The sequence below is a fragment of the Boleophthalmus pectinirostris genome, unplaced genomic scaffold (genome assembly GCF_026225935.1).
Source record: "Boleophthalmus pectinirostris isolate CB_2022bp ecotype Guang Dong unplaced genomic scaffold, ASM2622593v1 HiC_scaffold_5, whole genome shotgun sequence".
Lineage (NCBI taxonomy): Eukaryota > Metazoa > Chordata > Actinopteri > Gobiiformes > Gobiidae > Boleophthalmus > Boleophthalmus pectinirostris.
The window spans coordinates 1551977-1566976 of record NW_026571404.1 but is presented as its reverse complement, the minus strand read 5'-3'; the positions used below and the strand labels follow the sequence as shown (position 1 = coordinate 1566976).

At 53.6% G+C, this 15000-nt stretch overlaps 2 protein-coding genes across 7 annotated transcripts in view; both read right to left on the bottom strand.

Moving 5' to 3' along the window:
- ninl (ninein-like) overlaps positions 1-10294 on the bottom strand; it is a 41014-nt gene extending 30720 nt beyond the window's left edge. Inside the window, exons 1-7 of one of the 2 annotated variants that reach the window (XM_055162396.1) lie at positions 10139-10294; positions 8684-9233; positions 8129-8219; positions 7088-7281; positions 2422-2473; positions 1464-1528; positions 794-868 (exon numbers count right to left, since the gene is read on the bottom strand). In XM_055162396.1, the coding sequence (XP_055018371.1) occupies positions 794-868; positions 1464-1528; positions 2422-2473; positions 7088-7281; positions 8129-8219; positions 8684-8869 (663 nt within the window). In that variant the 5' untranslated portion in view covers positions 8870-9233; positions 10139-10294. Of the gene's footprint in view, positions 1-53; positions 222-793; positions 869-1463; positions 1529-2421; positions 2474-7087; positions 7282-8128; positions 8220-8683; positions 9234-10138 lie in introns of those variants that run through there. The other variant, XM_055162397.1, reaches the window with a different exon arrangement.
- A 2543-nt stretch (positions 10295-12837) lies between these two features.
- entpd6 (ectonucleoside triphosphate diphosphohydrolase 6) overlaps positions 12838-15000 on the bottom strand; it is a 21242-nt gene continuing 19079 nt past the window's right edge. For all 5 annotated transcript variants that reach the window (XM_055162402.1, XM_055162398.1, XM_055162399.1 and 2 more), the window contains 2 exons: positions 14672-14784; positions 12838-13855 (listed from right to left, as the gene is read on the bottom strand). In XM_055162402.1, the coding sequence (XP_055018377.1) occupies positions 13784-13855; positions 14672-14784 (185 nt within the window). In that variant the 3' untranslated portion in view covers positions 12838-13783. The remainder of the gene's footprint in view (positions 13856-14671; positions 14785-15000) is intronic.

Below are 15000 nucleotides of genomic sequence, written 5' to 3'. Positions count from 1 at the left end.
GTAGCAGTAGTAGTAGTAGTAGCAGTAGTAGTAGTAGTAGTAGTAGTACAGACCTTTGTGTAAAAGTACTCAGGGCTCCTCTCCTCAGTACTATCAGCAGTAGTATTTGTAGTATTATTAGTATTTGTGGTATTTATAATATTTGAAGTATTTGTAGTATTTGTAGTATTTGAAGTATCGATCCAGGTTAAGAATCCACAGCCTGAGATCAGGGTGGCCATTTTCCCACCACCTTCACACCTGTGCAAGGCCCCGCCCACACCTGAGACTGACAGCTCTAAGTCCCGCCCACACCTGAGACTGACAGCTCTAAGCCCCGCCCACACCTGAGACTGACAGCTCTAAGCCCTGCCCACACCTGAGACTGACAGCTCTAAGTCCCGCCCACACCTGAGACTGACAGCTCTAAGCCCCGCCCACACCTGAGACACACAGCTCTAAGCCCCGCCCACACCTGAGACACACAGCTCTAAGCCCCGCCCACACCTGAGACACACAGCTCTAAGCCCCGCCCACACCTGAGACTGACAGCCCTAAGTCCCGCCCACACCTGAGACTGATAGCCCTAAGCCCCGCCCACACCTGAGACTGACAGCCCTAGGTCCCTCCTCTGTGTAATTATATTTAAAGTGGACTGAACCGGGACTGGACCAGGACTAAACCGGAACTGAACCAGGTCTAAACCAGGACTGGACCAGGACTAAACCGGGACTGAACCAGGTCTAAACCGGGACTGGACCAGGACTAAACCGGGACTGGACCAGGACTAAACCGGGACCGGAGCAGGACTGACCGGGGCGGGGCGCAGGGGGGTGGAGCAGAGGACTCTCTCCTGAAGGTCCTGGTCCTGCAGCCTCCAGAGGACATCCTGAGACAGAGACAACGACCAAATAAGGAGAGGAGGGACACACAAGGACAGAAAGAGCGGGCGGGGACAGGTGAGGACAGGTGGGGACAGGTGAGGACAGGTGAGGACAGAGCGATGGGGACAGGTGAGGACAGGTGAGGACAGGTGAGGACAGGTAGGGACAGGTGAGGACAGGTGAGGACAGAGCGAGGGAGACAGGTGGGGACAGGTGAGGACAGGTGAGGACAGAGTGAGGGGGACAGGTGGGGACAGGTGAGGACAGGTGGGGACAGGTGAGGACAGGTGAGGACAGAGCGAGGGGGACAGGTGAGGGCAGGTGAGGACAGGTGGGGATAGGTGAGGACAGGTAGGGACAGAGCGAGGGGGACAGGTGAGGACAGGTGAGGACAGGTGAGGAAAGGTGGGGACAGGTGAGGGCAGGTGAGGACAGGTGAGGACAGGTGAGGAAAGGTGGGGACAGGCGGGGACAGGTGAGGACAGGTGAGGACAGGTGAGGACAGGTGAGGAAAGGTGGGGACAGGCGGGGACAGGTGAGGACAGGTGAGGACAGATGAGGACAGATGAGGACAGGTGGGGACAGGTGCGTTTGTCTCACCTGAGCGTCTCGTTCTCGTCCCTCTTGTGTGTCTCGTCCTGTGCACGACGCCCCCTGCTGCTCTCCTGAAACACACACAGTCACTGAGAACAAACACACAACACACACACACACACACACACACACAACACACACTAAACCAGGACTAAACCAGGACTAAACCAGGTCTAAACCAGGACTAAACCAGGTCTAAACCAGAACTGAACCAGGACTAAACCAGGACTAAACCAGGACTAAACCAGGACTAAACCAGGTCTAAACCAGAACTGAACCAGGACTAAACCAGGACTAAACCAGGACTAAACCAGGTCTAAACCAGGACTAAACCAGGTCTAAACCAGAACTGAACCAGGACTAAACCAGGACTAAACCAGGACTAAACCAGGTCTAAACCAGGACTAAACCAGGTCTAAACCAGAACTGAACCAGGACTAAACCAGGTGTAAACCAGAACTGAACCAGGACTAAACCAGGACTAAACCAGGTCTAAACCAGGTCTAAACAAGGACTAAACAAGGACTAAACCAGGTCTAAACCAGGTCTAAACCAGAACTGAACCAGGTCTAAACCAGGACTAAACCAGGTCTAAACAAGGACTTAACAAGGACTAAACCAGGTCTAAACCAGGACTAAAACAGGACTAAAACAGGACTAAACCAGAACTAAACCAGGACTAAACCAGGTCTAAACCAGGTCTAAACCAGGTCTAAACCAGGTCCATGTGTGTTCTAGTCTGTGTCTCTTACACTTGTTCTGATGCAGTTCCACATCGTTCTAAACACATTCAGGAAACGTTCTAAAAGTTCTAAAGGTTCTAAAGGTTCTAAAGGTTCTGCTCTGTTCTGTCAGTGGGACGTTTTTAGATTCAGACCTGAGGAACATGAGGATCTGGTTTTGAGGATCTGGTTTTGATCCAGTTTCAGTTTGGATGAGGACTTGAGTTTCAGGAGCGTCTCACCTCGGGGGGGTTCCTGTTCCTGTAGGGGGCGCTCCTCATCTGACTTCAGGCTCTGCCCCAAAAACATCACCAACAGTTACACTCCAAACACACAGGACCTCAGAGGACCTCACAAGACCTCAGAGGACCTCACAAGACCTCAGAGGACCTCACAAGACCTCAAAGGACCTCAGAGGACCTCAGAGGACCTCAGAAGACCTCAGAGGACCTCAGAGGACCTCAGAAGACCTCAGAGGACCTCAGAGGACCTCAGAGGACCTCAGAAGACCTCAGAAGACCTCAGAGGACCTCAGAGGACCTCAGAGGACCTCAGAGGAACTCAGAAGACCTCACAAGACCTCAGAGGAACTCAGAAGACCTCACAAGACCTCAGAGGACCTCAGAGGAACTCAGAGGACCTAAGAAGACCTTAGAGGACCTTAGTAGACCTTCCCAAACAGCTGAGACTCAGAAACTCAAAAAACTTTGGAAAAATCTCCAAAAGTAAAATAACAAAAAAATACAAGAAAGAATCATTAAAATGAAAATAAAAACAGCAGAAACCAGGACTGAACCAGGTCTAACCAGGACTGAACCAGGTCTAAACCAGGACTGAACCAGGTCTGAGCTCAGGACCAGAGCCGCTCCTCACACTGGAGTCAGGAGCAGATTCTTCAGAGGATTTCAGCCTCAGGAATTCTGTAAATCTGCACCAGCCTCAGACCTGCTCCAAGTCCTGGACCTGGTCTGGTCTCTGGTCTGGTCTGGTCTGGTCTCTGGTCTGGTCTGGTCTGGTCTCTGGTCTGGTCTGGTCTGGTCTCTGGTCTGGTCTGGTCTGGTCTGGTCTGGTCTCTGGTCTGGTCTGGTCTCTGGTCTCTGGTCTGGTCTGGTCTCTGGTCTGGTCTGGTCTGGTCTGGTCTGGTCTGGTCTGGTCTGGTCTGGTCTGGTCTGGTCTGGTCTGGTCTGGTCTGGTCTGGTCTGGTCTGGTCTGGTCTCTGGTCTGGTCTGGTCTGGTCTGGTCTCTGGTCTCTGGTCTGGTCTGGTCTGGTCTGGTCTGGTCTCTGGTCTGGTCTGGTCTGGTCTGGTCTGGTCTGGTCTGGTCTGGTCTGGTCTGGTCTCTGGTCTGGTCTGGTCTGGTCTGGTCTGGTCTGGTCTGGTCTGGTCTGGTCTGGTCTGGTCTGGTCTGGTCTCTGGTCTGGTCTGGTCTGGTCTGGTCTGGTCTGGTCTGGTCTGGTCTGGTCTGGTCTGGTCTGGTCTGGTCTGGTCTGGTCTCTGGTCTGGTCTCTGGTCTGGTCTGGTCTGGTCTGGTCTGGTCTGGTCTGGTCTGGTCTGGTCTGGTCTGGTCTGGTCTGGTCTGGTCTGGTCTGGTCTGGTCTGGTCTCTGGTCTGGTCTGGTCTGGTCTGGTCTGGTCTGGTCTCTGGTCTGGTCTGGTCTCTGGTCTGGTCTGGTCTGGTCTGGTCTCTGGTCTGGTCTGGTCTCTGGTCTGGTCTGGTCTGGTCTGGTCTGGTCTGGTCTGGTCTGGTCTGGTCTGGTCTGGTCTCTGGTCTGGTCTGGTCTGGTCTGGTCTGGTCTCTGGTCTCTGGTCTGGTCTGGTCTGGTCTCTGGTCTGGTCTGGTCTCTGGTCTGGTCTGGTCTGGTCTGGTCTGGTCTGGTCTCTGGTCTCTGGTCTGGTCTGGTCTGGTCTGGTCTCTGGTCTCTGGTCTCTGGTCTGGTCTGGTCTGGTCTCTCTGGTCTCTGGTCTGGTCTGGTCTGGTCTGGTCTGGTCTCTGGTCTGGTCTGGTCTGGTCTGGTCTGGTCTGGTCTGGTCTGGTCTGGTCTCTGGTCTGGTCTGGTCTGGTCTGGTCTGGTCTGGTCTCTGGTCTGGTCTGGTCTGGTCTCTGGTCTGGTCTGGTCTGGTCTGGTCTCTGGTCTGGTCTGGTCTGGTCTGGTCTCTGGTCTCTGGTCTGGTCTGGTCTGGTCTCTGGTCTCTGGTCTGGTCTGGTCTGGTCTGGTCTCTGGTCTCTGGTCTGGTCTGGTCTGGTCTGGTCTCTGGTCTGGTCTGGTCTGGTCTCTGGTCTCTGGTCTCTGGTCTCTGGTCTCTGGTCTCTGGTCTGGTCTGGTCTCTGGTCTGGTCTGGTCTGGTCTGGTCTGGTCTGGTCTCTGGTCTCTGGTCTGGTCTGGTCTGGTCTGGTCTGGTCTGGTCTGGTCTGGTCTGGTCTGGTCTGGTCTCTGGTCTGGTCTCTGGTCTCTGGTCTGGTCTGGTCTGGTCTGGTCTCTGGTCTGGTCTGGTCTGGTCTGGTCTCTGGTCTCTGGTCTGGTCTGGTCTGGTCTCTGGTCTCTGGTCTGGTCTCTGGTCTGGTCTGGTCTCTGGTCTGGTCTGGTCTGGTCTGGTCTCTGGTCTGGTCTGGTCTGGTCTGGTCTGGTCTCTGGTCTGGTCTGGTCTGGTCTGGTCTGGTCTGGTCTGGTCTGGTCTCTGGTCTGGTCTCTGGTCTCTGGTCTCTGGTCTGGTCTGGTCTGGTCTGGTCTCTGGTCTGGTCTGGTCTGGTCTCTGGTCTGGTCTGGTCTGGTCTGGTCTGGTCTCTGGTCTCTGGTCTCTGGTCTGGTCTGGTCTCTGGTCTCTGGTCTCTGGTCTCTGGTCTGGTCTGGTCTCTGGTCTCTGGTCTGGTCTGGTCTGGTCTCTGGTCTGGTCTGGTCTGGTCTCTGGTCTCTGGTCTGGTCTGGTCTGGTCTGGTCTCTGGTCTGGTCTGGTCTGGTCTGGTCTGGTCTGGTCTGGTCTCTGGTCTCTGGTCTCTGGTCTCTGGTCTGGTCTCTGGTCTCTGGTCTCTGGTCTGGTCTGGTCTCTGGTCTGGTCTGGTCTCTGGTCTGGTCTGGTCTGGTCTGGTCTCTGGTCTGGTCTGGTCTGGTCTCTGGTCTCTGGTCTGGTCTGGTCTGGTCTGGTCTCTGGTCTGGTCTCTGGTCTGGTCTGGTCTGGTCTGGTCTCTGGTCTCTGGTCTGGTCTGGTCTCTGGTCTCTGGTCTCTGGTCTGGTCTGGTCTGGTCTGGTCTGGTCTGGTCTCTGGTCTGGTCTGGTCTGGTCTGGTCTGGTCTCTGGTCTGGTCTGGTCTGGTCTGGTCTGGTCTCTGGTCTGGTCTGGTCTGGTCTGGTCTGGTCTGGTCTCTGGTCTCTGGTCTGGTCTGGTCTGGTCTGGTCTGGTCTGGTCTGGTCTCTCTGGTCTCTGGTCTCTGGTCTGGTCTCTGGTCTGGTCTGGTCTGGTCTGGTCTGGTCTGGTCTGGTCTCTGGTCTCTGGTCTGGTCTGGTCTGGTCTGGTCTGGTCTGGTCTGGTCTCTGGTCTGGTCTGGTCTCTGGTCTGGTCTGGTCTCTGGTCTCTGGTCTCTGGTCTGGTCTGGTCTGGTCTCTGGTCTCTGGTCTGGTCTCTGGTCTGGTCTCTGGTCTCTGGTCTGGTCTGGTCTGGTCTCTGGTCTCTGGTCTGGTCTGGTCTGGTCTGGTCTCTGGTCTCTGGTCTGGTCTCTGGTCTCTGGTCTCTGGTCTGGTCTGGTCTCTGTCTGGTCTGGTCTGGTCTGGTCTGGTCTCTGGTCTGGTCTGGTCTGGTCTGGTCTGGTCTGGTCTGGTCTGGTCTGGTCTGGTCTCTGGTCTCTGGTCTCTGGTCTGGTCTGTCTGGTCTCTGGTCTGGTCTCTGGTCTCTGGTCTGGTCTGGTCTGGTCTGGTCTGGTCTGGTCTCTGGTCTCTGGTCTCTGGTCTCTGGTCTGGTCTGGTCTGGTCTCTGGTCTCTCTGGTCTGGTCTGGTCTGGTCTGGTCTCTGGTCTCTGGTCTGGTCTGGTCTGGTCTCTGGTCTGGTCTGGTCTCTGGTCTCTGGTCTCTGGTCTGGTCTGGTCTCTGGTCTCTGGTCTGGTCTGGTCTGGTCTGGTCTGGTCTGGTCTCTGGTCTCTGGTCTGGTCTGGTCTGGTCTGGTCTCTGGTCTCTGGTCTGGTCTGGTCTGGTCTCTGGTCTCTGGTCTGGTCTGGTCTGGTCTCTGGTCTCTGGTCTGGTCTGGTCTCTGGTCTCTGGTCTCTGGTCTGGTCTGGTCTGGTCTCTGGTCTCTGGTCTGGTCTGGTCTGGTCTGGTCTCTGGTCTGGTCTCTGGTCTGGTCTGGTCTCTGGTCTGTCTCTGGTCTGGTCTCTGGTCTGGTCTCTGGTCTCTGGTCTGTCTGGTCTCTGGTCTGGTCTCTGGTCTGGTCTGGTCTGGTCTCTGGTCTCTGGTCTGGTCTGGTCTCTGGTCTGGTCTGGTCTGGTCTGGTCTGGTCTCTGGTCTGGTCTGGTCTGGTCTGGTCTCTGGTCTCTGGTCTCTGGTCTCTGGCTTCTCCATAAAAACTGAATTTTGTGTCTTTTAACACCATTTTTGAGACATTTCACATGATCAGAACTAAACAAGAACTAAACCAGGTCTAGACCAAGACTAAAGCAGGACTTAACCAGAACTAAACCAGGTCTAGACCAAGACTAAACCAGAACTAAACCAGGTCTAGACCAAGACTAAACCAGAACTAAACCAGGTCTAGACCAGGACTCATTCAGAATGTGCAGAAAATTGAAGCTGGAGTCACATTCCTCCTAAACCACTTCCTGAGACTCCACCCTGAACCCAGACACACGACAGGACCGCACCTGACACACAGGACCGCACCTGACACACAAGAGGGAGGGCACCTGACACACGGGGATCTGACTCGTACCTCGATGCTCTCCAGAGACGTGGCTCTTCGCAGTTTGGCCCCGCGGAGTCCCTCTGTAGACCGGTTGTAATCCTGGTCGTGATCCTGGTCCTGGTCCTGGTCCTGGTCCTGGTCCTGGTCCGGTCTCTCGGGTCGAGAGCGGCGCCCGTAACGCTTCAAACCTTTAACGAACTTTGGGCTCATCTCCGGGACGACTGCAACGAGAACTAAACCAGGTCTAGAGCAGGACTGAACAAGGACTAAACCAGGACTAAATCAGGTCTAGTCCAGGTCTAAACCAGGTCTAGTCCAGGTCTAAACCAGGTCTAGTCCAGGTCTAAAGTCCAGGTCTAGTCCAGGTCTAGTCCAGGTCTAAACCAGGTCTAGTCCAGGTCTAAACCAGGTCTAGTCCAGGTCTAGTCCAGGTCTAAACCAGGTCTAGTCCAGGTCTAAACCAGGTCTAGTCCAGGTCTAGTCCAGGTCTAAACCAGGTCTAGTCCAGGTCTAAAAAGTCCAGGTCTAGTCCAGGTCTAGTCCAGGTCTAGTCCAGGTAAACCAGGTCTAAACCAGGTCTAGTCCAGGTCTAAACCAGGTCTAGTCCAGGTCTAGTCCAGGTCTAAACCAGGTCTAGTCCAGGTCTAGTCCAGGTCTAGTCCAGGTCTAAACCAGGTCTAGTCCAGGTCTAGTCCAGGTCTAGTCCAGGTCTAAACCAGGTCTAGTCCAGGTCTAGTCCAGGTCTAGTCCAGGTCTAAACCAGGTCTAGTCCAGGTCTAGTCCAGGTCTAGTCCAGGTCTAAACCAGGTCTAGTCCAGGTCTAAACCAGGTCAGGTCTAGTCCAGGTCTAGTCCAGGTCTAGTCCAGGTCTAAACCAGGTCTAGTCCAGGTCTAGTCCAGGTCTAGTCCAGGTCTAAACCAGGTCTAGTCCAGGTCTAGTCCAGGTCTAGTCCAGGTCTAGTCCAGGTCTAAACCAGGTCTAGTCCAGGTCTAGTCCAGGTCTAGTCCAGGTCTAGTCCAGGTCTAAACCAGGTCTAGTCCAGGTCTAGTCCAGGTCTAGTCCAGTACCTGGTTGTAAGTAGCTGGAGTCGTCGTCGGAGGTGCTCAGGTCTGTGGACAGAAGCTCCACGAAACCGTGTTTAAAATCCTCGAAGTTCACCTGAAAAACACAAACAGGAAGTGTTCACGGTCGTGTTTGGGCTCCACAGACTCTGGCTCCAGGTCAGTTTGTGTGGAAAAGTCTCAGCACAGTCTGGACTTGGGTCTAAGTCTGATCTTTGACACTTCAGAGTCTCAGCAGATTCTCCTCGTGTCTCTGGTTTTTGTCACACGTTTAAAAATCAGTTCAGACTGAAAAATCCTGAAACTGTTTTCATTTTACATTTCAAATGTTTTATCACTGATGTGTCCGAGTCCGACCTGAGTCTGACCTGAGTCCGACCTGAGTTTGACCTGAGTTTGACCTGAGTCTGATCTGAGTCTGATCTGAGTCGACCTGAGTTTGACCTGAGTCTGATGAGTCTTCGTTGGACTCAGGTCGGACTTTAGTCGGGTTTGATGCTCTGAGACTAAAAGTGTGACAGGTTCACTCTGTAACTCCGCCCCCTGCTGCACCTGTCTCACCTGTTTCACCTGTCCCTCGGCGTGGGGGGGGCCCAGGAGCCGCTCCTGCAGCAGTGACAGGTGCGAAGGGGGCAGGTGCAGGCGCTGGCACAGGGTCGACAGGGCGTCCCTGTCCAAAAACCCCGAGCCCCGAGAGTCACACCTGTCAAACTCCGCCCTCAAACGAGTCACATGCTCCGCCTCCATCTGCCCGGCCAATCAGAACGCAGCGAGGAGGAGCTAATCAGAACGCAGCGAGGAGCAGGAGCCAATCAGAACGCAGCGAGGAGCAGGAGCCAATCAGAAGGCAGGGAGGAGGAGGAGCCAATCAGAGCACAGGGAGGAGGAGGAACCAATCAGAGCACAGGGAGGAGGAGGAGCCAATCAGAGCACAGGGAGGAGGAGGAACCAATCAGAGCGCAGGGAGGAGGAGCCAATCAGAGCGCAGAGGGACTTGAGCTCAGTCTGCTGTTGTGTTGGTGTCTCCTACAGGGAGTCACACTCCTCCTCCTCCTCCTCTTCTTCTTCTTCTTCACTGGGAGGAGCTGCAGCAGCTCTGACGTTTGTTTCTCTGAAGGAAAAAAATATATAAATTTATTGTATTTAAATATTTCACCAAAAACTATAGAAACTACATCACAAAAAAATAAACTGTCAGAGTTTAGTCCTGGTTTAGTCCTGGTTTAGACCTGGTTTAGTCCTGGTTTAGTCCTGGTTTAGTCCTGGTTTAGTCCTGGTTAGTCCTGGTTTAGTCCTGGTTTAGACCTGGTTTAGTCCTGGTTTAGTCCTGGTTTAGACCTGGTTTAGTCCTGGTTTAGACCTGGTTTAGACCTGGTTTAGTCCTGGTTTAGGACCTGGTTTAGACCTGGTTTAGACCTGGTTTAGACCTGGTTTAGTCCTGGTTTAGACCTGGTTTAGTCCTGGTTTAGTCCTGGTTTAGACCTGGTTTTAGTCCTGGTTTAGACCTGGTTTAGTCCTGGTTTAGTCCTGGTTTAGACCTGGTTTAAACCTGGTTTAGACCTGGTTTAGACCTGGTTTAGACCTGGTTTAGTCGTGGTTTAGACCTGGTTTAGTCCTGGTTTAGTCCTGGTCCAGTCCTGGTGTCAGCTGGACTCTCCGGTTCCGCGGGTTTTTGGTTCTAAACTTTAAAGTTTTGTCCAAATAAAAAAATAAACTTTTCCGTTTTTCGGTCACAGATTTAGAAACTGCCGGAGTCTCGCGAGAGGACGCAGAAACACGGAGTCCGTGCGCAGGTCTCGCGAGATCAGGCAGCTTCACCATGGGAACGGGAAAGCGCCGCGAGAACAAAAGAGTTAAACTGCGCCAAAACTGCGCCAAAACTGCACCAAAACCGGACCAGAACCGGACGGAGAGAGTCCGGGTCTGCGCGCGGGACCCGGAGACACGGGGACGGTCCACTGAGACACGGAAGACACTTTTAAAGGAGGTTTTTGGAAAGTTGCGTTGGTTTCTCACCTCCGGCTCCGGTCGCGTCTGTCCCGGGGAATCCGCGCTCCGGTTCGGTCCGGTCCGTTTGTCCGGGGCTCGGCTCCGGGACTCGGCTCCGGGACTCGACTCTCCCGGAGGATCCACGCAGGAGGAGACCCGGACAGAGCGGCGCAGACTGGACCCTCACACCGGCCACAGAGCACCGCCCCCTGCCGACCAGAACCAGAACCAAACCCCAACAGAACCTCCCGTGTGTGTCAGGTCCCTCCCGTGTGTGTCAGGTGCCTCCCGTGTGTGTCAGGTCCCTCCCGTGTGTGTCAGGTCCCTCCCCGTGTGTGTCAGGTGCCTCCCCGTGTGTGTGTCAGGGGCCCTCTCGTGTGTGTCAGGGGCCCTCTCGTGTGTCAGGGGCCCTCCCGTGTGTGTCAGGTGCCTCCCGTGTGTGTCAGGTGCCTCCCCGTGTGTGTGTCAGGTGCCTCCCCGTGTGTGTGTCAGGGGCCTCTCGTGTGTGTCAGGGGCCCTCTCGTGTGTCAGGGGCCTCCCGTGTGTGTCAGGTCCCTCCCGTGTGTGTCAGGTCCCTCCTGTGTGTCAGGTCCCTCCGTGTGTGGTCAGATCCCTCCCGTGTGTGTCAGGTCCCTCGTGTGTGTCAGGTCCCTCCCGTGTGTGTCAGGTGCCCTCCCGTGTGTGTGTCAGGGCCTCTCGTGTGGTGTCAGGTGCCTCTCGTGTGTGTCAGGTGCCTCTCGTGTGTGTCAGGTGCCCATCTGTGTGTGTGTCAGGGGCCCTCTCGAGTGTGTGTCAGGGCCCTCTCGTGTGTGTCAGGGGCCCTCTTGTGTGTGTCAGGTGCTCTCTCGTGTGTGTGTCAGGGGCCATCTTGTGTGTCAGTGCCTCTTCGTGTGTGTCAGGTTCCCTCTCGTGTGTCACGTGCTCTTTCGTGTGTCAGGTCCCTCTCGTGTGTGTGTCAGGGCCCTCTCGTGTGTGTCAGGTGCCCTCTCGTGTGTGTGTCAGGGCCCCTGTCGTGTGTGTCAGGTGCCCTCTCGTGTGTGTCAGGTGCCCTTGTGTGTGTCAGGTGCCCTCTCGTGTGTGTGTCAGGGCCCTCTCGTGTGTGTCAGGTGCCCTTCGTGTGTGTCAGTGGGCCTTGTGTGTGTCAGGGCCCTCTCGTGTGTGTCTCGTGTGTGTCAGGTGCCCTCTCGTGTGTGTGTCAGGGGCCCTCGTGTGTGTCAGGTGCCCTCTCGTGTGTGTGTGTCAGGGGCCATCTCGTGTGTCAGGTGTCCTCTGTGTGTGTGTGTCAGGTGCCCTCGTGTGGTCTCTCAGGTCATCGTGTGTCAGGTGCCCTCTCGTGTGTGTCAGGTGCCCTTGTGTGTGTCAGGGGCCCTCTCGTGTGTGTCAGGTGCCCTCTCGTGTGTGTGTCAGGGGCCCTCTCGTGTGTGTGTCAGGGGCCCTCTGTGTGTGTCAGGTGCCCTCTCGTGTGTGTCAGGTGCTCCCGTGTGTGTGTCAGGTGCCTTGTGTGTGTCAGGTGCCTCTCGTGTGTAAGGTGCTCTTCATGTGTGTCACGTGCTCTTTCGTGTGTGTCAGGTGCCCTCTCGTGTGTGTCAGGTGCTCTCTCTCGTGTGTGTGTCAGGGGCCCTCTCGTGTGTGTGTCAGGGGCCCTCTCGTGTGTGTGTCAGGGGCCCTCTCGTGTGTGTCAGGGGCCCTCTCGTGTGTGTCAGGTGCACTCCCCGTGTGTGGTGTCAGGGGCCCTCTCGTGTGTGTCAGGTGCCCTTGTGTGTGTCAGGTGCCCTTTTGTGTGTGTCAGGTGCCCTCTCGTGTGTGTCAGGTGCCCTCTCGTGTGTCAGGTGCTCTCTCGTGTGTGTGTGTCAGGGGCCATCTCGTGTGTCAGGTGTCCTCTTGTGTGTGTAAGGTGCTCTTTCATGTGTGTCAGGTTCCTCTCGTGTGTGTGTCACGGGCCCTCTCGTGTGTGAGGTGCCCTCCCCGTGTGTGTGTCAGGGGTCCTCTTGTGTGTGTCAGGTGCCCTCTCGTGTGTGTCAGGTGCCCTCTCGTGTGTGTGTCAGGTCCCTCTCGTGTGTGGTCAGGGGCCCTCTCGTGTGTGTGTCAGGTGTCCTCTCGTGTGTGTGTCAGGGGCCCTCTCGTGTGTGTGTCAGAAAAACACTTTTCATTTTGTGTCAAACTTTTATTAAACATTTTAAATTCACATTAAAAAGTTTCTCTTGTTTTAAACCCAAAAAAAATAAAAAAATCACTGAATTTTTCAAACTCCAGAGACAGGGTCAGAGGTCAGGGGTCAGAGGTCAGGGGTCAGAGGTCAGGGTTAGTGTTGTAGTCTGGAGTTCATTTTCAAGACCAAAACCACAGGGACCTGAGACCAAGACAAGACCAAGACTTTTAAAACCAAGTCCAAGACCAAGTCCCACTGAGACCAAACCCAGAGTGTCTTTGTTATTTTCACGTGTTTTTGTGTTTGACTTTTATTTTGTCACATTTTTATCAGTGTTTTTATAAATCTGTTTCCATTTGATTAAATTTCATTTAAACTTAAAATAAAACAAATAAACTGTTCTGCTCTGAAACACTCTGGGACATTTTTAGACCCCGACCCACAGTTTGAGAAACTCGTCCTCTGGAAATTTACACAAAACTGAATAAACTGAATAAACGGAACTTTGGGTCGTCGTGTCGTAGAACTCGAGTCCCGTCTTGGTTTTGAAAGCACAAATCTCAACACTGTTTTTATGGTCTCGTCTTGGACTCAACCACGTTTGGACTTGGTCTGGGACTCGGTCTGGTCTTGGTCTTGGTCTTTTCTTCTGTTGTTGGTGATAAAGTTGTTCCAATTTGTGGAACTTTAATCAGATCAACTGGAGACAGATTTATAAAAACATTGATATAAATGTGACAAAATAAAAGTCAAATACAAGTAAATGTAGAAAAATACAAAAATGGCCTGGATTTCGTCTCCATGGGACTTGGACTCGGTCTCAACCCTCAGAGGTCTTGTCCTGGTCTCAGGACCCTGTGGTCTGGGTCTGGTCTTGGTCTTGATTAGTGTGTTCTTGACACTTGACAAGCATCAGACCTTGAGTTCAAGACCTCGAGTCCAAGACCAGACTGAGTCCAAACGCAGTCGAGTCCGAGACCAGACCGAGTCCAAACGCAGTCGAGTCCGAGACCAGACCGAGTCCAAACGCAGTTGAGTCCGAGACCAGACCAAGACCATAAAAACACAGTCTTGAGGTGAAGACCGCTCTGGAGAACTACAACACTCATGAGGAAAGTTCCAGTCTGAGGCTTTAATGAAACACAAACACTGTCACTGTGGTTTGACGGACACTTATCGTCATGACAACCGTCCAAACACGATTTTACTCCTTCGATTAAAAATAGAGATTTGAAACTTCAGAAAATCGCATTTACAGGATTTAAACGTAGAAACCGACCAATCAGCTTCCAGCGCGGCTCACAGCTGCCTCCTGATTGGATAAATAATACACCTGTCCTTTCACAATAAGAGTCCGTCCTTTTACAATAAGAGTCTGTCCTTTCACAATAAGAGTCTGTCCTTTCACAATAAGAGTCCGTCCTTTCACAATAAGAGTCTGTCCTTTCACAATAAGAGTCTGTCCTTTTACAATAAGAGTCTGTCCTTTCACAATAAGAGTCTGTCCTTTCACAATAAGAGCATCAGAGGTTCATGTAGTTGAATGTCGCTCCCAAAGCCCAACTGGTCTCCACCCCCCTGATCCACCGAGACAACTGCAACACAAACAAGACCAGGACTGAACCGGGACTGGACCGGGACTGGACCGGGTCTAAACCGGGTCTAAACCGGGTCTAAACCGGGACTGGACCGGGACTGGACCGGGACTGGACCAGGACTGGACCAGGACTGGACCAGGACTGATCCAGGACTGGACCAGGACTGGACCAGGACTGGACCAGGACTGAACCAGCACTAAATCAGGACTAAAACCAGGACTAAAACCAGGACTAAACCAGGTCTAAAACCAGGTCTAAACCAGGACTGGACCAGGACTGGACCAGGACTGGACCAGGACTGAACCAGCACTAAATCAGGACTAAAACCAGGACTAAAACCAGGACTAAACCAGGTCTAAAACCAGGTCTAAACCAGGACTGGACCAGGACTGGACCAGGACTGGACCAGGACTGATCCAGGACTGGACCAAGACTGGACCAGGACTGGACCAGGACTGAACCAGGACTGGACCAGGACTGAACCAGGACTGGACCAGGACTGGACCAGGACTGAACCAGGACTGGACCAGCACTAAATCAGGACTAAAACCAGGACTAAAACCAGGACTAAACCAGGTCTAAACCAGGGACTAAAACCAGGACTAAAACCAGGACTAAACCAGGACTAAAACCAGGTCTAAACCACGACTAAAACCAGGACTAAAACCAGGACTAAAAACCAGGATTAAACCAGGACTAAAAACCAGGATTAAACCAGGACTAAAAAACCAGGACTAAAAACCAGGACTAAACCAGGTCTAAATCAGGACTGAACCAGGACTGAACCAGGACTAAACCAGGACTGAGACGGACCTTGAGCTGGGAGTCTGGTTTGAATCCGAGGTCTTGGAGCAGGACTGAGATGTAGACCAGGTCCAGGCAGAGGAGAGGACTCTGGTCGGGTGACAGGGTCTCACCTGCACAGACTGGAGCACGACAGGTGAGTTTCACACAGAAGAGACACACATGAAACACTCTGTGGGGCTCGAGATAAACTCCGAACAAACTCAGAACCTGGATTAAAGCTCGGAGAAGAATTCCACCATAGACATCAACGTAGAAAACCCCCGGACACAACACACTGTAAGTCTGTGCTCTTGACTGAATCTTGACTGAGATTTGTGTTTCAAACGATCTCCAAA